Source organism: Cololabis saira, chromosome 5, assembly GCF_033807715.1.
Source record: "Cololabis saira isolate AMF1-May2022 chromosome 5, fColSai1.1, whole genome shotgun sequence".
Classification (NCBI taxonomy): Eukaryota; Metazoa; Chordata; class Actinopteri; order Beloniformes; family Belonidae; genus Cololabis; species Cololabis saira.
The window spans coordinates 15,779,952-15,806,377 of NC_084591.1; the positions used below are offsets into that span (position 1 = coordinate 15,779,952).

General features: G+C 39.0%; 1 protein-coding gene across 1 annotated transcript; it reads left to right on the forward strand.

Moving 5' to 3' along the window:
- Window positions 1-850: 850 nt before the first annotated feature.
- Window positions 851-26,426, forward strand: LOC133443808 (periphilin-1-like). The gene is made up of 10 exons (XM_061721072.1): window positions 851-1,005; window positions 2,491-2,552; window positions 4,373-4,446; window positions 5,252-5,482; window positions 5,608-5,669; window positions 8,892-8,954; window positions 11,391-11,542; window positions 14,936-15,012; window positions 15,591-15,731; window positions 24,957-26,426. Coding segments are annotated over exons 2-10 (996 nt in total). The 5' UTR covers window positions 851-1,005; window positions 2,491-2,551; the 3' UTR covers window positions 25,152-26,426.

Here is a 26,426-nt window from a genome sequence, read left to right on the forward strand (position 1 = left end):
CTTATAGCTTTAAAATGGGTGGAAAAGAGTCAAGTTAAAAAAATAGTGATTTGTACAGATTCATCTGCAGTTTTAACTAGTATGAGATCGTCTCATTCAAAGAGTCGTCAAGGTCTGCTGTATGAGGTCCTTCAGTCAGCCACAAGATCAGTTTTAAAGGGAAGTGACATTAAGTTTTTATGGGTCCCTGCTCATGTTGGAGTTAAGGGAAATGAGATGGCAGACAGGATGGCCAAGAAGGCAATACAGAAAACGGTGGTAGAAATGAATGTGAATATTAGCAAGTCTGAAGCTAAAAGTGTGATCTGGGAAAAAGTGAATTTAATGTGGCAAGAAAAATGGAGCAATGAGGTCAAAGGAAGGCATCTGTATAGTATTCAAGAGAGCACTAGAGTTAAAAGGGTGGGTAGTGGGAAAAGAAGAGAAGAAATCATATTGACAAGGCTAAGATTAGGGCATAGTGCCCTAAACAAAAACTTGAAGGTTGTAGGGAAACATCAGAATGGTTTGTGTGAACAGTGTCAAGAGGATGAGACTATAGAGCATGTTTTACTGAGTTGTGGGAGATATAAGATGGAAAGGGAAACTATGAATAATAAACTGATAGAATTGGAAGAACAGGAAATTAATATTAAAAGTATATTAGGAATGAAGAATAGGAAACATGTGAAGGCATTGCTTGAGTTTGTGAGAGACACTAGATTATTTGAAAGAATATAGTCAAACAGAGAATGAGGATATGAATCAGTGTCAGTAGGCTGGACCATGAGAATGATCCAGAAGAGGGCGGTAATGCACCGGAGAACTGGATGCCAGCCGCCAATAAACCTGAAGAAGAAGAAGAAGAAGAAGTGAGTGCTGCTGTTTCACTAGTATTTACCTTTTCATTTTTTTTAAATTTTCAGGTCAGTAAAAACGACCTACTTGACATACACACCTACAAATTCGTCAGGAAGAATATGTAACCCCCAAACTGAAGAAAAGAGAAACTGAAATCGTCATTAGGTGAGTTGTTGTCGTCGGGATGTTGTTTTCATTAGCTAGCTTTGCTACCAAAAATGCATATCCACCTTTTTCAGTTATTATTTTCAGCTTCTTAAAGATGATTTACACCACAAACTGTCTCATGTTGACAGTAGTGGGTTTCTAATGAGCAGCTGAGATGCTGCACAGTGAGGCTGACACTTGTTCACAAAGGGGAAGCAAAGGCTGCAGCGCTCAGTTTATAGAAGTTATCCACTTTTATAAGTTATTGCATTGGTAGGGATCCTGCTAACAAATAAAACTACGAATCTGCACACATTTCAAGTATTTGAATACGCATTACAGATAATAAAGCAAGATTGTGGAATCCCTGTACTATTTAGATGGTGACAAGGAAAGTATGGTACTGTTTCGGGAATGTGCTTCAACTTTGATTGATTGATTGATTGAAGAATTTATTAGAAGAATTGCATAGGATCAGGTACAGTTTCATGACAGTACAGATTCGCTGATACAAAGTCAACTAAAAGGCATTATTTCAAGAAAGCATTACACTTGTTTACATTGGAGACCTTTTTTTAACTCGTATAACATTGAATGACATACAGGTAAGAAAAAGAAAAGGGGGGAATTACTGTTATTTTGCACTGAGAGAGACTAAAAGGTGATGAGACAAATAGAATAAGCTAGGTAATACAAAACAAAAGCAGAAAACAAAACAAAAAACAAAAACAAGAAACAATAATCAGAAGGAACAGCGGGATGTGCAGTAGAGGCTTTGATTATTCCCAGTTACGAGTAGCAGCCTCCTGTAGGGGCTTTTTAGGGCAGACTTGAAGGAGATTAGGGATTTGCTCTCTTTTATGGCTGTCGGTAAGGAATTCCACATGTTGGTAGTATAGGATGCAAACGAATTTGAACCTTTCTTGGAGTTAACCCTGAGCTGAAAGTGATTTGTGGAGCTGCCTCTAGTGTTATGGTGGTGAACATCTTTTACATTTTGAAAGTATTTAGACAAGTACAAGGGTATTTTGGAGGTGTAATGTATCTTGTACACCAAAATCAATGCAAGAAACTGTACTCTGTCGGCTACCAGGAGCCATCCCACGCTGAGCATATGGTTTGCTGTTAGGTGAGCCTGAGATGGAAGATTGAGCAGAAGCCTTATCAGTTTGTTTTGGGCTGTCTGGAGCTTGGTTTTCAGAGCCTTAGTGGCGTCACAGTACCAGACATGAACTCCATAATCAAAGTGAGGTTGAATGAGTGCCCTTGCCAAAATCTTCAGTGTGTCTCTACCAACTAGAGGGGCGATCCTATACAAGAATCGGGTTCCTTGGTTGACTTTTTTGACTACCCTAGCAGTCATTTTTAGCAGTCAACTGAGGGTTTTTGTTGTTTTTTATCTTCAAACTGAGGTCAGAAACAGTGTGTATGTGTTTGGTAACTGATGTTGGACTGGTATTGTTGACTGAAATTGATAAGCAAGGCTTTTTCTTCCTTTTTCAGGTTCAACCCTTTCAACTGAGTCATCGTGAACAAAACGAGGAACTAAAACTCGTCCTTCAACAGTAAGTGGAAAACAATGGCAGTTTGCTTACTCTGCTGTTATAAACATTTTCATAACAAAAAAAAAACTTACCTCAGCTTTCAAGCCAGTATCCAAAGCAAGCTGCTATGCTGCTTGAAATGCAAATGCAATGCAAATAATAATGATTGCCTGCGTATTTTGATGGGAAAACCCAGGTGGTGTAGTGCGAGTGAGTTATTCTGTCAACTGCGTATAAACACTTTTCATGCTCTGTTGAGAAAATTGATGTATAGATTCATTTGTCGACTGAATGACACACAAAACTCTGTTTTAATGCTGTTGACCAATCCTGGACTGAGTGCTGTGAGATATCAATCAGCAATGTGGAAACACTGGCATGACTGTCTTTTTTAAATTTGTATGTGTGTTTGTCTTTTTTAAATGGACCCTGAGTCTATTAATAAAGTATATCTATCTATCTAATTGAAATGTAATGAAAACAACACAGGGATGCACACGGACACACACGGATACGGGTGCATTACAACACCTACTCCTTTACCAACCTTATGCAAATTAGGGCCTCCGTCATTTATATAGTTTGGAAAATAAAATGTCCCGTTCTTGCTTGAAATGTTAAAACCATTCACGACCACTTTTTTTTTTCTTCTCTCAAATCCAACCATTCATTATCCATACCTGCCCACCCCTACTGTATGTTTGGTCACAGGGATTTCCTGTAGTCTGTCCCAGTTCCCTTCAGGCAAAAGGCAGGGATACACAGTTATAGGACTCGTATAGACAAACAACACACTCTCTCACTTGACTTGCATGTTTTGAACTGAGGAAGCCAGAGTACCCCAAGAAAACCTACACAATCATGTATAAAAATAAACTGCACGGAGAGACCCCTCACTAATGTCTTTCAAACATTTCCCTATACACTCTAGTAATCATGTTTCGATTAAAGAAAGAAAGAGAGAGAAAGATGCACTATAAGTGATAAATGCACAGAGAGATGTATAATAGAGGCAGTATGGCAAACATACTATATGTGTGTGTGTGTGTGTGTGTGTGTGTGTGTGTGTGTGTGTGTGTGTGTGTGTGTGTGTGTGTGTGTGTGTGTGTGTGTGTGTGTGTGTGTGTGTGTGTGTGTGTGTGTGTGTGTGTGTGTGTGTGTGTGTGTGTGTGTGTGTGTGTGTGTGTGTGTGTGTGTGTGTGTGTGTGTGTGTGTAAAATAGAGAGAGACTCCAGGGACTGAATATACATGTAAATAATTACATTGAGCTGACACTTAAGCATAAAATAAGTGGTATTACATAAAGCATGTACATTAATTAAGTTGACCCCAAGTACTTAAACTCCTGTGCCTTCTTAAAATCTGCTCCTAGCATCACTGCCCCACCTGCTATTTTTTTCATTTACACATGTATTCTGATTGATTTTGACTAACCTTCAGTCCTTTTCTCCCTATCGCACATCTCCCCTTAACTGGGTTTTTGTTCCACCTACACCTAATCCTCAGTACAGACCAAAATGACACATCCAAATAAGTCCATAGCGACTTCTGTCTGACTTCATCTGTCAACCTTTCCATCATTATGGCAAACAATAAGACTCTCCGGACTGATCCTTCACACAGTTTCACTTCTACCTGAACCCATCTGTTAATGCTACTCCACGCCTCATCGTTGTCACGATGCCCTCATTAATGTCCTGTACCACTTTACCATACTTTTCTACCACCCCAGACTTCCTCATGCAGGAAGCATGCTGCAGTATGCAGAAGGAGGATTTTCTTTCCACTGACTTTTAAGTGAATAAGATGATTCAATGTGTTTCTTTGTTTTGCTTTTCTAGTGGCATTTCGGGGTGGATCAAGATCAATCAGACAGGCATATGAAGATCATTTTGCACGTATGGATGGAAGAAGGGTAAAGGAAACACTCTATTCTGATTTGTTGATACAGGTATTGTAGTGCTGGTAAACTTAAGAATTGTGATTAAGTTTGAATGGCCTAAGTAGGTATTTATTATAATCAAAGTCACCCTTTTAGGAGTGATATCACTGTGTTTGTATGGACAACAAAACACCAATATTTGTGGGACAAAATCAGCCATTTCCACATCATACTTAAAAAAAACAATTAACCACATTTAGAAATGTGGACCTTTTCTGATCATGGTCACACCTTTCTGAATATCGCCCTGCAACATTCACAACTTCTCAGGTTTGAAATATTTGAGGCAACTCAGTGTAGAAAAATGTCACAAAGATTCCAGCAGGATGATGTATTGCAATAAGTCTTTATATGCCAAAAATGTACTTGGGTATTGTGACTGATTGGAATACCCTAAATTTATAAATAAGATTATTCATTTTAAATGTGGATATTCAGAGTACGGTTGTTGTTTTAAATGAAAGTTTTTTTAATTTAATGTTTTAATTGGGATGAATTTGGAGGTGGTTGTCCATTTACTGTAAATGCAATGATTTTTTTTTTGTCAATACAATTATCTTAACACTAGTACTTTGAAGCCTGTTATAAAAATTATTCTTTAAAAAAAACAACAGTTTAGATCTTTATAAATGTTTTCTTACCATAATTTGTATAAAACTCTTTTAAGGTAAGATGCCTAATGCATTTTGATCTTACAGCGGTGTGATGAAGAGTGAATGTATCAATGGGATTGTTCCTAACTAAGGTTTTTGCTAAAACGCGTGAATTGAAATTTCAGGTGACAGTTCATCGTGTTGTCAATGTTGTTGAAAAGAGGAACTCTGTGGCACGGCCAGATTCGGAATTTGAGAGAGGATTTACTGAAGACCAGTGGTACGGTAGTCCTCGAAGTTACCAGGAGCCAAGAGGAAGCCACAGCGAGGACGGTTATCCGCCTAATGATCGTCGATACTTTGATGAAAAGCCCAACTACAGCAGTTTTCGCAGAAATTCCTCACCATCGCGAAATGTAAGGCAGTGCTTTACTCTTAATTTATCAGCTTCACTATGAAGTGTGTCCACTTAAGGTTTAACAAATGAAATGTCACTGAAATATGATGGAATTTACATTATTTTACTTTATTTTCTTTGTAGGAGAGCTCATATTCCCAACAGGGTTATGCTAGAGATGATTTGAGACATCAGTTAAGCTCAAGGTAACGTACTGATTTTATTTTCAGCATCTGTTTGTTTCAGCTTGGTTCTTCTGCAATTCTCAAAATTGACCACTAGATGGAGACGTAGTTCTGTTTTATTTCGAAAGGGGAATAGTATTTGTTGAGGATTTATTATATTTGCCTGTAATAGTTTTTTGCAATATTTTAAAGAATATGAATTACATTTTTTTATTTATTTTATAGTCTTGGTTTACAATTAATTATGAAGAATCTAATACCCACTTAAAAAAATATTGATTGGATTGAGCACTTTAGCTTCAAAAAATATGGGTAAAGTATATAGAACAATATTTTCAAATACAAAAGAAATTATTGATTTAAATTAAAGCGCACTTAGACCCAGTAAGTTATATTAGTTAGTTATAACATCTACATCAACAGACACTCGTCTTCTGGATGCCGTTTTTATGCACCAGCAGCTTATGGGCGCAGGCCCTCCCTCTCCAAGAATCATTCAATGTTTAAGACGGGGACAAAGGGCACTAGTGTCTACTCACCCCCGGCCGTCACCCCACCCTGGGAGGAAATACAGCTGGACCACTCCCTCTTCAAACACCCACACACATATCTCAATAAGCTCTGCTTATTTCTATATTTTAAGTTTTTGATTAAAGTTTATATTTTATACTTAATAAATGTAAAAATGTCAGTGGTCGTGGGGGGCTTCATTCTGGACACCATGCATATAAATAAAACCCAATGCAATGAGGGTTCTAGTAAAACTAAATTTAGTTTTAAACAGCACCAAGGGATGTCAGAGTTTGAAAGTAATATTAGTTAATAAATTATACAGCATATTTTGGACATTTTTACTGCTCCTTGATCACCTGATAGTATGAGGCGTCACCCCACTGCAGTACCGGTGTTTTTATCTCCAGCTGTGTCGGAGAGTCCTCGGTCAAGACACTGAACCCCTGTATTTTCCTGACAGGTTCATTGTTGTCTGTGATCGTAAAGACAACCCTCTACAGAGTGTATATGGAGTATGTAAAGATAGTTTTCTGCCCAGTATAAATTCACACTCTAATGCTCTGTTGAAGTACTGTACCTTTCAGTTTGATTATACTGTGCATTTGCTTGGCAGAATTAAAATATGTTAACCTGCTAATTGAGTATATTTAGGTCAGCTGACCTATTGCATGGGCATGATATGGCTAAACCTTAACCCAATCAAATGAAGAAACCCCGACATCACCGTACTGCCTCCATAGGCTTCCAAGGAAAGCACCAAGCATGACGGGCTGATCAGTTCATGAACCGGTCTTTGTGACCTGACCAGCCCATGACTGACACAGGGGAAATCCAGACTTATCAGACCACAGAACCTCCTCCATTTTTTTGGGATAAATCAGCCATCTGATAAGTAACTTTTCTCACACTCCACATCTGTTTAGTTCAAGTGTTTGGAGTTTTATTGCAATTTCGTGAGCACAGATGCTCTTGCGTTCACTATGAAACATTTCCCATTGTTGACCTTCTTCACTTTGATTTGACCAAATCTCTTGTTTATAATTATTCAATTTTTTTTCTTAACAGATTATTTCCTCTAAGATGATGGTTCAGCCCTACTGTTCTATGTTTTATCCATGTTAAGGCCAATCTTGAGCAAAATACAGCCCGCTTCCATCCAGATAATATCCTTCATGGGGAAGATCCTGCTTTTTTTCAGCAAGACGTTACTAAACCACCTCCAGCACATAATATAAAAGCATGGCCTCATAGATAAAACCAGAGTGGTAATTAAACTGGCGTAACTTCCGTTAAGAACACTGAAAACAACTACTGCTGTCAGGAAGTGATAAGTTAAAAAAACAACAATACAATTAAATGATTGGAATGAATCAATCATAGACTTTACGGATGTGCAGGTTTCCCATCCCAAGTGTACGTTTGATGAAACTGATGAGAGAAAGTTATGTCAGTTACATCCCTACCAGGCGCTTGGATCAGTATTTCTTGTGTTTTAGAGATTTCTTTGGATTCTCTGACTCTTTCAGTGACACTATTCTCTGTTGATGATTAACTCTTATGAATTTAGAATCATTATTTCTAAGTTGTTGCCACAGATTTTTACAAAGTGCTTAATTCCTCCATATCTCGCTTTATCAAAAGACAGAGTTGCTCTTTTTCCCAATTAAGTTACTGTACCAATAACCATTCAGTTACAAAATATTCCAATAAAAAGTTTTTGTTGTTGGTTTGTCATCGTCTACGTCGAGTCGTGAAGTCTGAATGACATGATACATTTAATTGGGGGGAAAAAACAGTTTCAACATTTTAATTTAGTTAACTTTCTAATATTTAGAATCAATTATAGGAAAAGGGTAAAAATTTGATTATTTGCATGCATGTTGCGCAGATTCCCAGTTTATTCTGAAACACAGTTCATGACGGGTTATTTATTGTGAGGTGAATGGCACGCAAAGTCTTGGCTACTTCAAACAGACCCCGAGTCGTAAAAGTTTGAGGCCTTGTTGGACCTGCTCTGTGCAAGATGTGTGTTGGGTTCAAGCAGAGGTCATGACAGCCAGGTGTCTTTGAATTGTTTAATACCTCTGGATCTGAAGAATGTTGTTGGGACGCCAGCTTTAAGCTTGGAAAAACATGACATCAAGGTGTAATAAGCCCCGAAGATTTAGAAGTTCAGATTTCAGAGTTCAGATCAGATTTCACCCAAAAAAGACCCCCCCCTCCCCAAAAAAAGCGCTTACAATTGGATGTTATATGGTTAAAATATAGAGTCCACTGTTTTTGTTGTTGTTTTTTAAACTCCAGTTCCATATTTATGCTTAATCAAGTCCCAGCACTTAACCAAAGGTAGATCCTAGGTCGTAGTCAGGGCAGGATGTAGATTGTCAGATACATCCTCTCTTGTGTCTGAGTGGAAGAACGGGATCGAACAAACCATCCACAAAGGAATCATTGTGCCGAAGCGTCGCACTCATTCTCATTTCATCATCATGTTTCTAGTGTTCTTATATTGTTTCGGGGTTTCTGGAGGAGTCATTTATAGATACAGCGTGACTTACTTTTAAAACCATTATAAATAAATTAGTACATTTGCAAACCGTAACTGTAAACCGAAGGAATTGTGACTGGTTTACAATGCAGTAGAGTTTTTGATCGAGCTGCTTTTATTTTATTATTTTTCTCTTTTTGAAGTTTTTCATTTTTTCTCCCCCTCTCTCTCTTCTTTCTCAGGAATAGCGGAAGAGCTCATCATTTCCGAAAGAGAACGAGTCGAGGACAGGGCCCGGGCCAGAGGTTAGTGATGGATGGAGAAGTCGATTCACTACACTCACATCCATGTAGTTGTCTAGTATTTACATCTTATCTAACTTTGTACTGGAAGCAAGAATAATTATTCTGGATTTTCGATTAAATCAAGGGAAAGTGAAGAATTGTGTAAATTACATTATAAACCAGCCTCAGTGTCTAAATAACATTGAATACAATCTGATGGTTTACATTCAAACACCAGTAAAACTATTTATCTCCTAGCAGGGTCCAATCTCCAATTATTCTTACAATTTCAAGTCAGCTTTATTTATATAGAACATTTAAATCCAAAGTGCTTCACAAAACAAAGAAACTCAATGCAGTATACATAATAGAATAATGGTAAATGGTGATTCAAATTATTGTAGCTGAACCCTTCAATTTAAACTTTAAAATGTTAAAACTAATAAAACAATGCTATACCATAGACTGTAAGTACAATGGAAGAAGCATCAGTCACATGACCCGCTGTTTTGAAGCCATGTTGCTCAGGAAGCTGACGGGAACACGGCCACCGAATGTCACCACTAGTTCGTTGTGGCTACCAGCTGCTGCAGCCGATCCCTGCCGGGATAGCAGCAGAGCTGCAGCTGGATGTTTGCAGATGTTTCTGTGGTAAAATCAAAAATTTTAGCTGAAGCCGAAGCTGGGTTGGCCTAAACTGCTGATTACTTCGCTTTGCTTCACACCATGATGATGAGAAAGTGATAGTGGCTAGCCATGGGCTGTTAATTAATCGTATCAAATATATCATATAAATATATTTCATCTATCCATTTTCTTACGCTTATCCGTTACCGGGTCGCGGGGGCAGCAGTCTTAGCAGAGATGCCCAGACTTCCCTTCCCAGACACTTCCTCCAGCTCTTCCGGGGGGAGTCCAAGACGTTCCCAGGCCAGCCGAGAGACATCGTCTCTCCAGCGTGTCCTGGGTCTTCCTGGGTCTGTCTGGAACACCTCCCTAGGGAGGTGGGACATGCCTGGAACACCTCCCTAGGGAGGCGTCCAGGAGGATCCGATACAGATGCCCAAGCCACCTCAGCTGACTTAAATATATTATATACATTTTGCTGATGTGGATGGATGTGAAATGAAACATTAGAGATCAAACCTTTTTCTCAATCACAATTTTTTTTAACCAGCCTGTAAATATGTTTATTTCTGCTCTAAAGTTGGACATTTTAACATGGGAGTCTGGATCTGGACTCACTTTGCAGCCAGCTTCTAGTGGTCAGTTAGGGAACTGCAACGAATCTTAGTTCTGCATGAGACTCAACCCAGAAGTTAGATGTTTGGTGCTTGTGCCATACTTAATGTATTTGATTAACTCTAACACACCTGCAGGTTTTCACTTGAATGGTAACTTGCTGATTACAAAGTCTAAAAACACAAAACAAAACAAAACAAAAAAACTATACTAACCACCGGGTCTCACTGGCTGCAGAAATGTCCCAGAAGTGAGCGTCGCCTCTGCTGTGTGAAGATATAGGCTGCGTCTATTTTTGGTTGTCCACTGTGGCAAATCTGTGTCAATTCACACAGAGAAAGATGGCACAGAAGATCAGACACAAGCATAGTAGGGAATCTGGTTTATTTTTCAAAATAAAACGCCTGGAGGGCACTCCGACATTCATGATCCACTTCACGTTAACCTGTGGAGGCCATGGTAAACAACTCAGACGGTCTCCAAAAATTTGAACCAGATGCGTTGAGCTTTACTTTAGAAGTCAAAAAACACTTTTATTTGACATCATAGTAGGACCAGGTTTTTTTTTTTTTAATAATACAGTAATCCCTCACTGTAACGCAGCAGCTTTCGCTGCTTCACAGATGTGCATTGTGTTCTGCATTCTGATTGGCTAAACAGTCTCCCCGCTTCTTCACTTCCTGTGTCAATAACGTTACGGTTTAATATGTACCGTACTGTACAAGTACATAATGTCGACAAAATGTTCTGCAAATCAAATCAAACTTTATTTGTAGAGCACCTTTCATGCATAAAATGCAGCACAAAGTGCTTTACATAAAACAAATATACAAACGTAAAACGTATTAATGCCCTGCGGGAAAAACAAGGGATTACTGTATTTGTCTCGTATTTGTCTCGTGTCCTAAGTACCTCCAACCGTGTTGTAGATAATTTTTATTGTGATGCAATAAAAAAATCTGCTACCATAGTGTTAATGTATCCTTGTAATAAACAAACAAATATTCAAATGAAAATTGTGCCCATGTGATTCATATGTGTAGAAAATGTTTCATGTTCATGCTGATGAGGAAACTATGATTCACCAGGTCGTACTAATGAGCATCTATTTAAACATTCAGGATTTATCTCCAGTACTTTCCACATTACTTTGCTGTTCTGCACCTGTTGGTCTTTTAGTGTCGATTATCTTTGTTTTGCTTACTATTTCTGTAGGGGGGATGCAGAAGACTACAGGTCCCCGAAGTCTTTAGTAATCACACGGGAACGCTCCCCCGGAAGGAGGGAAGCCCCTTCAACTGTCCGCTCCGGATCCAACACCAACAGGAGCTTCTCTCCTGACAGAGAGAGAGGCTACACACCAAAGCGTAAGTATAAGCGTCCTCTGTGGATGTTTGAGGGATTTGAACTGAGATCAGCCAAAGGATCAGATGGACAGAGAATAAAACTATTTTCCAGATACAATAAACATTGGGTATTTTGTTCTTTTTTTTTTGTTAATTTACTGCAAAAGGCATTTCTAAAACCCAGAAGAAAGCATCGCAGAAGGCAAACTTAACACAAGAATCCATCAGAAAAAACATATTTGGGAGTGCTCCAGAAAAATTAACAATGTAGCCGTGACTTCATAAATAGTTTCTGTGTACAGATGTCACACCCACTAATGACAACTGAATAAATGGTTTTCCCATTTCAGACGGGCATGTGTATAATTAAAACGACTAAAGGAATTAAGACGTTTGAGGTGAGGCATCTGTTTTTGGAGTAGGTGTGTAACGCGAGGGGTCATGGTCTGCTGCAACATGTTAGGATGTTAATTACACCAACACCTCACACACTCTTTTAAAGGCTGGGAAAAAGGATACCCTTGGTTTATTAGGGTGGTTTGGCTTTGGATTCAGAACCTGACCTTTTCCTTTTGTGAAAAAGTAGTAAATACGCTGACTTAACGATGTCTCCAGAATCACTTTGGGTCTGTTATTTTACATACTTTCTCCCGTGACCTTTTTAAGCTTTAGACTTTCAGATGTGCTGTGCTAATGACTTGACTGGATTTACTCTCACGAAACCTTCGATATATCTAATTTGAGGGAAAAAGTGGATTTGAAATATATTTTTTTAGGAAGTGGAATCAGAATCAACATTCTTTGATTGTTATTGCATCATCACAAACTATACAAGATTTGAGGCATCCCAAGTTGAAGAAAAAACTTCATATTTACTTCAAAGCGCTACATGGTTATTGTCCTTGAGTTCTTTTTTTAATTTGTTGATATACAGTAATCCCTCGCTATAACGGGGTTCACCTTTCACGGTCTCGCTGCTTCACGGATTTGCATCGTGCATTGTGTTCTGCATTCTGATTGGCTAAACAGTCTCCCCGCTTCTTTACTTCCTGTGTTTCAATAATGTTATGGTTTAATATGTACGGTACATGTACATGTACATGTACATGTACATAAAACAGCTTGCCAAATTTAATTTTGCTAATTTTCTCCAAAACCCATCATGTCGACAAAACGTTCTGCACCGATTGTCCCGTTCAAATCTAATTACTCGGGCCGCGGTGAGGCGGGGCGGATCTCCGCAATTTGAAGCCTTTTATAATATTTGTAAAAAAAAAAAAAGATTACTACTTCGGATTTCACCTATCACGGGTTCTTTTTGGAACGTAACCCCTGCAAAAAAAAAAGGGATTACTGTACATCCATTATTGCATTTCAGACCTTCAATACATTCAGAAAATAGAAAGAAAAGTTGAGACAGTACATTTTTTACTACTTCAATGTCATCATCCATACTCACAACATGTAAAAGTCATTCTGGATCACTTTAATCATAGATAACACATTACCGGGTGAAATTATAACTGTTAACATTTCTGCTTTATCAAAAGTTGTTTTGTCCCACTGCTCTGTTGTAGCAGGCTTTTATGCTTCACCACTCAGCCGCCAACCAGAACCTTGTTTTGGTAGTTCTGGCAGAAGCCGGGCCGAGCTAGCTATCCAGATGTGCCTGGCTCCAGCCCGCCGCCGTTTGCTCACAGTGAAATTATTTAGCCTCCCAGCTTCATCTTCACCCAATCTCAAGCTTAATGACGCTGCTTTAGCTGTACATCAGAGGTTGAAACGGTCCCTTGTGTTTTTCCTTTTTTGTTTTTATTTCCTGTCTCGTAGCAACAGCGTTGCCAACTAAAACTGGGGGGAATCCCCAGCAAATAAGAGCCTCCCATTGGAAAAGTACAGCATTGATTAATGTGCTTCAGCTACGGTGATTAGCTTTCATTCCTGGTCCTGGAGTCTTGGAAAAGATGTCACAGTTTCATGCTGGGTAAATAATTATATCTTTTGGCTAAGTGGTGTGCAATTTACGGTTTGAGAAATAATTGATCTTAAAATGCTCAGCCAGTGCAGTAGTTTATTGTTTTATATCTTGAGGAGGAAATGTGACTTCTGTGTTCTTTAAATCTTTCCCTTTTGAGAAATGAAAAGTTCAGTTTTTCCAGTCGTCTCTGAATACATCATTGGGACAACAGCATCTCTATTGGCAAAAAGTTTCTCATAAAATCCACAGATTTCCATTATTTAGAAAAAAAAATTGATCTATTGATCGATTGAAAGCCTCCAGATATGTTACTGCTGGGTTGCTATTGGTGGCTCAGTGTTTTAACAGCCCGAAAGTACTTCAGTGTGTGACTTTATGTCAAGTAACAGACTAAAAAAAGAATCAGTAACAACAATTCATGTCTGAACTGCAAAGGATGGGAATTTGACAAATACATTGTTAGATATTATTATTTACATATTTTTTAGAATCAGTTTGGTTTGGTCTGACGTCAGCTCTGAGACCAAGTACTTGCATCATCTTGTTCTTCATTTTGATTTGGTTTTTACGTTAGACACCCTTCCTGACAGAAACATCCCCATTTATCCATCTTTCCAGCACCGTGAGAACGTTGGTTTGTGACCCCCCCGTAGATGAGCTTATCGCACTTGAATGGTACTGCATATACTGGATTATTATACCCCAACAAATACACTTAAACAAACAGAATTGAGTTGTGGTTGTCTCATGTTTCAGTTAAATTACAACGGAAGAATCTGACATTGCAGTTTTTTTCACCTGGTATTTAGAAACAGAGTTTTGTAGACGATGAAGGCGACTTGAGCAAGAGAGTAAATGATCTTCAAATACATCATAAAGAGGAAGCTGTCAACTCACGCTTAAATGAATAAGACGCAAAATAAGGGTAACTAAAGGACTAACAATTAATTACAATAAAAAAAAAATTACAAAGAAAAGAGTTCATTAAATAAAATATGTAATATGTTCATAAACGGATGGAAATGATGTAAAATGTTTGAAAGGCTTTTGATTTTTGTCAGATTTTTCTTGGTGGCACTCCTTTTGGTTTATGTACATATATATCTCAGACTACTAAACTTCTAAATGCAGAATCTAAGGACTCAAAAGAAAAATAAAGAATGAACCCCAACAAAGATCCCTGTCAAGTTTGGCTCAAGGAAACGCAGTTAATGTGTTCCACACCGCGACCCACCAGGCCGCTCCTCCAGGCTTCATTTTAAAACGGAGCAGAGTTCATTAAAGGAACGCTGCGACCACCCTCGTGCATTTTATTTAGGATAACCTTCTTTGTTGTCTGACCCTTTTTTTCTCTTTTGGTATTTAACATGAAAATCCAAGGACCATTTCTGATTACCAATGATTATCTGATTACTTGTATGATGTCTTCCCTGTAGATAAGTCCGGTTTAGGGACGAGCCAAACCCCCGCCAGCTCCGTGGACGGTTCTCCTCGCAGTTCACCATCTTCAAAGGTAAAACCTGCGATATAGTCAACTTGCACAAGTATTTTTGCTCCTAATGTCCGAGTCGGAAAAATAAATGTCACTTAATGTGAATTAGAAAATACATACACTTGAACTATTATAATTATACAATATTAAACAACTACATTACTCACATAATTTATAATAATCAGAAAAAAGTTCGGACTAATGAAAAAGTAATCTCATCATTGGTGCTTATAAAAGTGCAATAACTCAATTTTCTAATTTGAGTATTTTCAGATGCATGATTGTGTTGTAATTATGTAAAAAATAATGAACCAAATGTATTCTTTAAGACATGAAAGAACGTTTAAGTACTGATTAGTATTTGTGTGACGGGGTCTTTGCTTTGATCTTCGGCTGCCAGAATCTCAAAGTCAGACCGATATTGTGTGTTTCGCACCTCGTGTGTGTTTGCTTCTGGCGCGCATAATGGGACACACATGCAAACAAGAACTCGGCACCTGTAAGAAAGCAGAGTCGTCTCTATTTGAAACACTTTGAAACTGGAGCCAGTTTCTAAACCCGGTGGCCTCGGCTCTAACCCTTAACCTTTGGCCTGTCAGGAAAAGACTCCAGCATCTGCAGTGGAGACGGAGGAGACGGCGGCGGCGGCGGCCAGCGTGGACTCAAAACCGGGACAGGAGGAAGACGTAAAGGCTCGCCGCTTGGAGGCCATTAAGTCTAAAGCTCTAGAAATTGAGAAGGTAATAAGATTTGCTCCAACAAATGACCTAACTTTTATGTTGAGGTATGTTAACATGACTAACCCAAAATGTATACTTCTACTTATTATGGGCATGCCAAGTAGTGGCATGACCATATTGCAATCGTCCAGAATGGCCCAAAGGGCAATGCTGCTAGCATGCTAAAGTCGCAAAAGTCCCACTGCACACCAGCGGGTGTACAGCATGACCCCGCACTGATGTGGAAAAAAAAAATCCCCAAAAAGTAAAACACGGCCGAAAAAATGAGGAAAAACATGAAAATGAAGGCGTAAATTAGTACCCAGAAAAGGTTTCCCTTTTCTTATTTTTATTATTATTATTATTATTCTTATTCCGCACTTTTTTTCGTCCGTTAATACGGCCCGAACCGCAACGTGCACCGATGCATGGCATACATCGTTGGATGCGTCTCCATCGTGATTCGATGGGCATTACTTTTCTCCGTAATAGGGGTTACCGTGGCAACGCTAGTTGCCAAAAAGCAAAAAAAAAGGCGAAAATTCCCACGCTTATTGCTCGGCCGAACTTTATCGTAGAGACATCGTTCAAACTTTCAAACACTCGGCCCGATAGTCACTAAAGGACCATAAAACTTCATCATGCTACTTATTACGGTTTTTGCGATATTTAACTTTCAATTTAAAAAAAAAATCTATTTTATTTTGGACGCTTGTTGCTAGGCAACGGTTTATCGTACAGACATCATTACAACATTGACAAACCCGGGACGCTTTGTACTGCAACATATTTTAGTCTCGTCATGCTTGCTATTACGGTTTTTGAGATATTCCACATTGTTCATTTTGATGCTAACGGAACTTCGGATGCTTGTTGCGCGGCAACGCGGTATCGCAGAGACTTTGTTCCAACGTTAAAAGACTCAGGTTGATGTGGACTACAACATACTGAGGTCTCATTACGCTGTCGTTTACAGCTTTTGAGATATTAAAGCCAAATTGTCCCATTCTATCCTATGGGGCTTGTTACCATGGCAACAAAAACCTATGCATTTGTATGGGAGAGCATGTGAATAAACAATCTGTTAATACTGCTCGGACCGCAATGTGCACCCATGCATGGCATATATCGTTGGATGCGTCTCCATCGTGCCTCGATGGGCATTACTTTTTTCAGTCAAAAGTGCTACCGTGGCAACGCTAGATGCCAAAAAGCCAAAAAAAAGGCGAAAATTCAGACGCTTATTGCTCGGCCGGACTTTATCGTAGAGACATAGTTCAAACTTTCAAACACTCGGCCCGATTGGCACTAACGGAGCCTAGAACCTCATTATGCCATTTTTTTAAGTTTTTGTGATATTGACCTTTCATTTTTTTTTTAATTTCCGTTTGACTTTGGACGCTTGTTGCTAGGCAACAGATTATCGTAGAGACATCATACAAATGTTCCCTGACTCGGCACGCTGTGACCTTCAACGTATTAAAATTTCATGAAGCTGTGATTTAAGGAAAGTTTAATGTAAAATCCATGCCAAATGGCCCCATTCATTCGGATGGGTTTTTTAAAACCATGGTGGAAAAAAAAACTATCCGTTAACGTAGCCTGAACCGGAACGTGCACCCATGCATGGCATACATCGTTGGATGCGTCTCCATCGTGCCTCGATGGCCATTGCTTTTCTCAGTCAAAAGCGTTACCGTGGGGACGCTAGACGGCAAAAAGCGCGCCCCATTAATAGCTATTGGGAGCACAGGAATGAATGAAATACAACCGTAAACACCTCAAACTGACATAAAACCGCCCCGAACACAAACACTGCAGCCCCAAACCAAAGCAGCGAGAGGGCTCGAATGGGCGGTAGGGCATGCCCATATCAAAATTTCCAGAAATTTTCTAGTGTCTTTTTATAACCGAGTCCACAATCAGTGATATCGTGCCAGACGTTCATGACCAGATATACTAGTTTTACATTTAGTCATTTATTAGATCATTTTATCCAAACTGACTAACAATCTAGAAACAAGGTTGCAGCTTGAATTTAGTAATTTATTTAAAAGGGGGGGGGGGGAAATAGACAAACAACAACCACAAAGAAATACTCCCCTTCCTGTACGAATATCTATCATTTCTAAACCTACGCTTCCCCCCAGTTTTGAACAACAAATATCCAGAATTACTGTTTTGTTTTGCAGGGTGATTACTCTCATTTTCTGCTGCCCCAAGTGTCCTTGTGTATTTTGAGATTCGCTGTATGGTACAGCTTGGCGTGTTAATTGTAAAGGTGTCCAATTATGTCTTGGCTTGCACCTCGTCATATATATATTTTTTTTTTTTTTGAGAAAAGGAGGATGAGTCAGCAGAAAAGTCCTCAGGTTGTGACGCCTCTTGTGGCCTGCTATTCTGAGTTGCCCCCCTTCATCACTTTAAACTACAGTACCACTTATCTTTTCCCGTTACAGCAGGGCAGGAATTGCCCTGCAGGGTACAGGCGGCCCACCCACAGCGTGGTACATCTCCCTGGCATAACCTCCTAACTCTGCTGTATCCAGCTGCTTCTGCAGACACGGCGAGAGTCAGACGCCCCGGCTGCGTGTTAACAGTAACATCTGCCCCCGGCGCAGCCGCTGTGGGCCAGCAGACGGGACGGAGCAGGGGCTGGGGGGCAGAGCCGGACCACAGACTCCGACTGAGTCGGTGTGCTACGGACCGCCCTTTCCTTCTTTCCCCCCTCTTCTAGATGCACTGATTATTGTAAAGTCTTCTTAGTTTTTATACATCAAACATGCCATACGATCTCAATCTTCACAGTTGTGTCTTTTTTTTTTGCCCGCAGCTTGTTGAAATACACACGTTTGTGGTTGTTTCAGGGTTGTGCTTTAAATCTTAAAACAAATTAGAAGTCATTTCACTTTTCTGCTTATGACACTGCTTTCCCTAGAAGGGTCATTGGAGATGTTTATCATTCTCAGCCCGACCACAAAACAAATGTGTACAATAACAGCAACAATGTGAAAACATAGAATTATTTCATTATCAAACTGTGGCTAAATGCCTGGGAATGATTTTCAGAGAAGTCCATTCATCATCTCAATCAGTGCAAATGAAACATATCCATTTCAACTATTAGCTGCACCACTTAGAGGTCCGGTTTGCAGCTTGAGTGATTAAAATGGCTCTTTTAATATCCCCTAATGTGTACCAGCCCTCAAGTCATTACCCTACTTCCCTTATTATGCAGAACCCCTGCCTACCTCAGCGCTCATTCGAACGCAGCCTCACTAAAGGTCCATGTGAGGCCCGCGTGTATAATCTCACCCAAACCTTGATATTTTCTTTATTTTTTTCCCCCCTCTTTACCCCGACCCCCACTTGGCATTCCAGTCCACAGTCCTGTTGGTATGTTCACAATTTGGACCTCCGCAAACATCCGATTTGGGTAGAAGCCCACTTTTTGAGGCTCCTCTTCGAGGCCCCTAGTGTTGCTGTTCCTCTCGGGGCTCCAGTTCGCCCTGTGTGGGCTCAGAGTTCGATATCAGCGTTAAACATCAGCTCACGGGTTCCATTCCAAGCAGAAAACTTGGGGCAGAACCTTCGCTGCATCCGCTTCTCACAACTAAAAGAGCATGCTCAGGTCAGAGCATGCTTCCTGGTTTGTTTTTTTTATCCCCCCACTGTGACACGAAAAAAAGGCTGTACTATGTAGTACTACACACTAGCCACTACACTTATGAATGCAAACTGATGCACTCCATCACACTCATTTACATGTAGCATACACACTGGGAACAACAGCTCAGTTTTCCATCCACCAGTGAAAACAAGCGAAAGCTCTTGAGGTCTTAGTTCAGTTAAGGACTGCGTTTTCCAACATGTTTTGATGCTTTCAAGTGTGTGAAACTGTGTACATGGAAGAGAACGGAGTGAAAATGTAATCAGTGTTAACAAAGACTGTAGGTTGCGAAAAGCTCCGGAATGTTTTGTTTAGAAAGATGGCAAACATAATCAAACCCAAAGTGATTAGGGGGATGTAGGTTCGTGGGACATAAACCACATGTTTGGGTCGTAGTGGCTCTTTTTTCCTCTTGCATCCTCAAACCAGAATAAAGTTTTTGTTTTTTTCCTCTTTAAGTGGCTAAAATGTGAAAGATAAAGATAGCGGTGTGGAATCCTCTGGTGGTTTGTTAAATGAGGATGAGTTGGTTCTTAAAAGTTTTCCGACCAGCTCGAAGCGTTTTGGAAAACAGAGTTCACTATTGAACGAAGTTGATCCTCGGCTGTGCCGGCCACACTGGTCGCAAGTGTCCCACTTCCTTGTGGTCATACTGAAGACTGTCATTACGTGGGGCCACAGATTTGCTCGACAAGGTCTACAGACAATGAAGCATCTGCGTAAGTCCAAACATCTCCCCCAGTCTGGGATATTTCTGTCTGAGCTCGCTTGACCGGCTTTCCCCAGGCCGTGTTTTTGGCCTGTGTGTGCAGTTTCTGTTCTAAAACAATAATACAACACACATTTCTGTATTATTTGGTTATAAAAGATATTTTGCTTACAATCATTGTGAATTTCAAGTATTGTCAAATAGAATTTTAGATTGAGATAATATTTTTTTTTGCCAAATAATTGGAGGACGCCTTGGGCATTGATGCAAATGATTTTCCTGGGTTTTTTGGAACCGACTGTGATTTCAGGATGCTGTACCCGAGGATACAGGGGATGCCACTGGATAGACTTATAAGTAGAATAAGAATTCCTTTATTTGTCTCACAGTAGAGACATTTCTATGTTGTAACAGTTGCAAGAGAAAAAGTAGCAAATGGTAAAAAGAATAATAGAAGTAACAATATAAACACTATAAATAATGTACAGTACATACATATATAGTGTTATAGTTAGAAATATGATCGGTTGATATTATTGAACATTAATATTTTTATTTTAAGTAAATAGGTTTAACTGTTTTTTTCAGTTTAGTTTAGTTTATATCATGACAAAAAAAAAAACAAAGAATAAAAATGACAACAAGAAAACGAATACACTGTTCAAAGAAAACTAGGGGTGTAACAATATATCGTGCAACGAAATTTCGCGATACAAAAACGTCACAATACGTGTCGTGGAGGTGACAAAGTGTATCGCGATATGGGGTTATTAATATTAATCTATTGGGTTGACTAGAAACGCGCATCCGACCGCGACCCGCGGACCAAAATCTTACTCCGCTCAGAAGAAACTAGTCCCATTTTGTGGTCCCGTTTTGAGCTCTGAACCTGTACTTATGTAAGTCATGTGTAGAGTTAAGCCTTACCTTATTAAATTAAACCTTTTTCGGGTCGTGAGTAGGATAAACACGCGGGCAACTCCAGTGTAGTTCCAGTGTACTTTAATGTCCGCTCAACAGCGTAGGATTTTAGAACATCAACACAGAAGCTAGTGCCGTACTGTGGCGAATCACTCCGCCCAATCTAAAACAGACTAATCACTACAGATAAACTGACTAGTGTAATTATAGTCTCTGATTTACATCAGAATATAAAGAATATATTTATAAAATAATGAACCCTGAATTACCAAAATAACCTTCTTAACAAAAATAAATCTCCTCTTACACTTATAAGGTGAGCATGAACTGTTTTATGATGTAAAATTGTATGTATTTATTTACTTTTATTTATTTATTCAATTTTAGTTGTTAAATTAGAAAGAAAAAAGTCAAATCATACATGAGAGAAACTATTCAGTTTGTGGCAAAATATTATTACTTGTATGAAACTGAAGATCATAATGCAAACCTGACATTTACTTTTAGTTCAGTTTTTTGAAAATGGTTGGCCTGGCTTTCTCTTTAAAACTTAAACAGTTATAAAGCATTACAAACTGTAACAATAGGGCAAACACACAGCATTGTTTTGTATTTTGTGTCTTTCAAATAAAAGACAATTTTTTCCAGTAATATGTTCCTCATTCAAGGTTGTTAAAAAAATACTGCTATAATATCGTATCGTATCGTTATCGTGACCTCAATATCGTGTATCGTACCGTATCGTGAGATTAGTGTATCGTTACATCCCTAAAGAAAACATTACAAAAAAGTTTCCAATATACAAATAAACAAATAACATCTAGACTGAAAAAGGGGTGGGCTGAAGCAAAGCTAATTGTTTGCCTACCCTCAAAAAGATTAATTAAATTAATGAAATAAAAGCAAGAAGTAAGAGAAAGACTGCCAGTAAAACAAATTGCCTCCATGGGGATAACAAAAATTCCTCAAGAAATAAAAAAGATTTTTAAAATAAAGGTGCAGTCTACATGTTACCTTCATCCTTAAAAAATCAAAGCAAATCACCAATTAAATAAATACCCAAATCAACATAGCAAGCATAACCACTCATTAATTTAATATAAGGACATCAACTGTTTAACTCTTACTGAGTGTGTGGTCTGCTGGGAGCTCTGCTGGGAGCTCTACTGGGAGCTCTACTGGGAGCTCTACTGGGAGCTCTACTGGGAGCTCTACTGGAGCTCTGCTGGGAGCTCTACTGGGAGCTCTGCTGGAGCTCTGCTGGGAGCTCTACTGGGAGCTCTGCTGGAGCTCTGCTGGGAGCTCTGCTGGGAGCTCTACTGGGAGCTCTACTTGGAGCTCTACTGGAGCTCTGCTGTTTGTTGAGTCTGACAGCTGCAGGAAGGAAGGACCTTCAGTAATCCGTCTCTCAGTCCTTGCTATTGGTTCGGTACGTTCTGTAGCAGTGATGTGAAGGGGAGCGGTACCAGACCCACTTCAAGAGAGAACTTTCATAAAGCGAATGAGTGTTGGCAAGGCTCATTGGGCATGCAACATGAAACCAAGATAGAACAGCCTTAAAATACCGTATCTGACATCCATTCAGTCACTGGTTTCAAAGCCGTCTTTTCTTCTGATAGACTCTTATTCTGAAGGTATCGGCTCGTCTCATGAAACCCTGATTTCAGTCATGGTGTCAAGGTTAGATTCTTCAAACTAATGTGGTGGTGGAGATTTTTAATATAATTCTCTCATTTCAAAGACTTTAGCCCTCTAAACCGCTGCTTCAAAATTTGCTACTCTTGTCCAAATATTTAAGTTTTTAGACCCAAGTAAGACTAAGATTTGAGGACATTGAGTCTCCAAAAGGTGTCATAAATCAATGATGTGTTTTTGTCCCCTTCTCAGAATAAGCATCCTTTGAGTTCAGTCCAGCACACCCCTCAGATACGCCCAGCCGCATATTCTTTTTTTTTTTTGGACTTTCCCATGTGGTGAACAATTTCCATCCTTATTGTTCTAAGTTGGATGGCACATTCTTTGACCTTTTTGGTGCATTTAAAGTCCCAACCATCCCAGCTCACCTCTAAGATTTTGATTGTTTTTAAAAGTCTCTCACACTTGCAATCAGATTTGAACTCTTTTGTCTCTCTGCCGTATATGATTTATGATGTAGGTTAGTATTTACCCTGTTGCAGATGGATCTTAACTGTTCCATTGGTCGACCTCTGATTCTGTCTAACAGAACTGATCTCACCATCAACTTTCTAAATGTTCAAAATTACCCGAACTGATATGTCGTGTATTTTATTTATTTAGTTTAACAGTGTATGTGATTAGTTTTAGTTCATTTTTCCTCTAAAGTGAAAGACTGGAGGGAAAAGAAGACGTAAGTATGACATTTTAAAATGTACACCGGCAGTCACAAGTTTAGAGACACTTGAAAGGTTCTTGACTTTTAACTGGCGGTTTAGATGTGTTTAGGTCTTATATTCGCAAATATGGGTCTTTAAACCTCCCGTATTTACGACTTGGTGCAGTGCTGCCGGTTCAGGCCAGAGAAGGGCGTCCTGCGACTAACTAGGGGGCAGCGGTGATTGAGGCTCTGACGTCCCATGCTGCTCCTTGACCTGCTGGTGTAGAAGAGCCTCTCATTTAGCTTTTTATCCCCAGGTGATAAAGATGTTGCGAGCTTGCACCTGGAACTCCAATAAAGACCTTAACAGACGTTTTGGGTCGGCAGTAAAATCTGAGAGGGATGTGAAAGCTTGTTGCAAAGTTGTGTGAAAGAATGCCTGTGCGCCGTTAATGCGCTCTGACACCTCGTGTCCTTTGTCCTCGTTGGGCCGACGTGCCCTTGACTGGGGTCACATGCCCTCGTCCACACACCTGTTTCATGGAACTTCCAGAACTGCCGTTCATTAATTTAGTCATTAGTAGGCCTGTGTTGAAAAAATCGATTTCCCAATTCTAAATCGATTCTCATATTAATTCTTAAAAGTCGATTCATATGTCTAAAGATCGATTTTTTTTTGTTTTTTTTTTGGGTGGGGGGTTTATTTTATTTATTTATTTTTTTTCCATCTTTACATTACAACTTTTGGTTATTTTTTTGTTTATCCCCAAAAAAGGAATATTTGTTGGACACGAGAATAACTGGTGCCATGTTTTTGCCTTTAAATATGTTTAAAGGTATGAAAACATTAAAGTGTTAGGTTATAATTCCATAAATTGTCTATATTTCATTACTTTATATACTGTCTTGGGGTTACATTTGCAAAACATGCTAAAAACCAAATGCTCAAAAATAAAAAACCAAAATAGACCGAAAATGGAACAAATAAAAACGGAATGTGGGAAAAAATAATTTTTGGTTTGTTTGGTAATTCTGACCCACATGATGTTTCTGAAATTGATTATATCAGCATTCTGGGAGCTGATTGGTCCTTACAGCATCATTAGCTGCCAATACTTGCTGTTTAATCTCAATATAATACTAGTAGTAATATTTTGCATAACTAGTCATATAATTCATGCTGCAGCTGCTACAGCTCAAAAAACTGTTTTAATAACACTAACCCAAATCAATATCGGAATCGGATCGAATCGGATCTTGATAATCGATTCTGAATCTTAAGAATCTGAATCGAATCGATTCTTGACATTTGAATCGATCCCCAGCCCTAGTCATTAGAGAAGCAGCAGTTTGGAGAATTATAACGTCTGTTTGATGAAGGTGCTGACTTAAAGATGTTGCTCTGTGCTAACTTGGACTTTTCCCCCTGAATTACCTGTGAATCATGTTTTCTATTTTATCCAAATTCCAAAGACTTATCTGAAGGAAATGACTAAATGACAGAGCATGTTATATTTTGTATAACAGATCTTACTTTGTGTTGTTTGACACTGTGTACCTCATTGTATCACAGTGGATACGGGCATTGCTGATATGACTCTTTTGATGCAGCATTACAGGCAGGACTGTGAGACATTTCGCACAGTGGTGAAGATGCTGGTAGCCAAGGAGCCCAGTTTGGATAGTCTCCTGCAAGATCCGCTTGATAAGAACCTGTTGGAAATCAAGGAACGCTGCCTGGATGCCCTGAGGAGCTTCGTGACAGAGCTGGACGAGATATTAGAGCAGCCGGACATCTCAGAATAATCCACATATCGCAGAACGTTAAGGTGATGAAAAGGATTCGTATCTTCTCTGAAATAACTGGATCTGTTGTCAAGATGGACTTTTAACGTTTTATCTTTTTTACTTGTAATGGTACATTATTATATTATTTTGTCAATTAATTGTGGCAACAATATTTTTTTCACAAGAAAATCACTAATGTATGATGAAGATGGAAGAGACATTAAAGGAACCGCCTGGCATTAGAACAACCTTTGATCTATTGTTAGATGGCAAGGAGTGTAAACTTCTGTTGGGGACCAAAACAGCATCAGTTTAATACATTTTGGGTGAAAATGGTGTATTCAATTCAATTCCATTAAATTCTAAATACAGTACTTGATTAATCCCTGAAGGGAAATTATTTAATTATGTGTTTTTTTTAGGAAAAAAAAAAATGGAAGCAGTTAAGGACAGAGACCGTTTGTACAGGCGTCCCTTTTTCTAAGTCCAAACAGGTCAACTATTAAATGTCACATAAAGTAGACGCAGAAGCAGGAGTGTTCATGACCTCTGCTTGCGACACGTGTTTTGTCATTTTGCCATTTTTAGTATTGATCCAGTTCCATGGCAGCAGAGTTCGATTGCCCCCAGTGTTAACAGTAATTGTCATTTAGCTGCAAATATGCATTCATATGTTAAGGTCCCCAGGGAAAGTTTGAACGTTCAAGAGAATGGTCCTTTTAAAGAATATAACCCTCAAATTTAAAACTGTGGAAATGAACGTCTGCTGACTACTACACTGAAATACCTGTAGTATTGGTAGAATGATGAAAGAAGTAAATCTTACCTACAACTAAGAAATAAAATATGTACAGTATACAAATCCTATTCAGAGTGAACTTTAACAGTTTTTTTTCCAGTGAATTGTTAAACTTGAGCCATGCCTTGCTATTCAGAGGGTTGACAGGTTCTTGTAGACTGAAGCTAATCAAAGCGCTGGCAGGAAAACATGAGTAAGTCATGGAGATTAACAGATCTAACGTGTACTCAAGTTCAATTTATTTCTCGCTTCAGTAGGTGCAAGTGCTGTTGACACAATTATCAAATGCAAGTGTTCGGAAACCAGTATTAAATACTCCAACTCTGTGGAGTTACCTTATTGAAGTGCTGTTTGTGTAAAGAAAATGGCATTTTAGTTCATGTGGGTTTTGTTTTTGTGTTTTGTAAGTTGAAAATCAGCTGCTTTTAGACTGTAAAGTTAACTTTGTAAATAAAATGTGTGTTCATGAAATACACAAAAATGTTCTTCTTTTT

Excerpts from the sequence above, each read along its gene's own strand:
- LOC133443808 (XM_061721072.1), top strand. Across the intron at positions 5,670-8,891 it reads AGACATCAGTTAAGCTCAAG|GAATAGCGGAAGAGCTCATC; the intron begins GTAACGTACTGA and ends CTTCTTTCTCAG. Across the intron at positions 15,732-24,956 it reads AAGCTCTAGAAATTGAGAAG|CATTACAGGCAGGACTGTGA; the intron begins GTAATAAGATTT and ends CTTTTGATGCAG.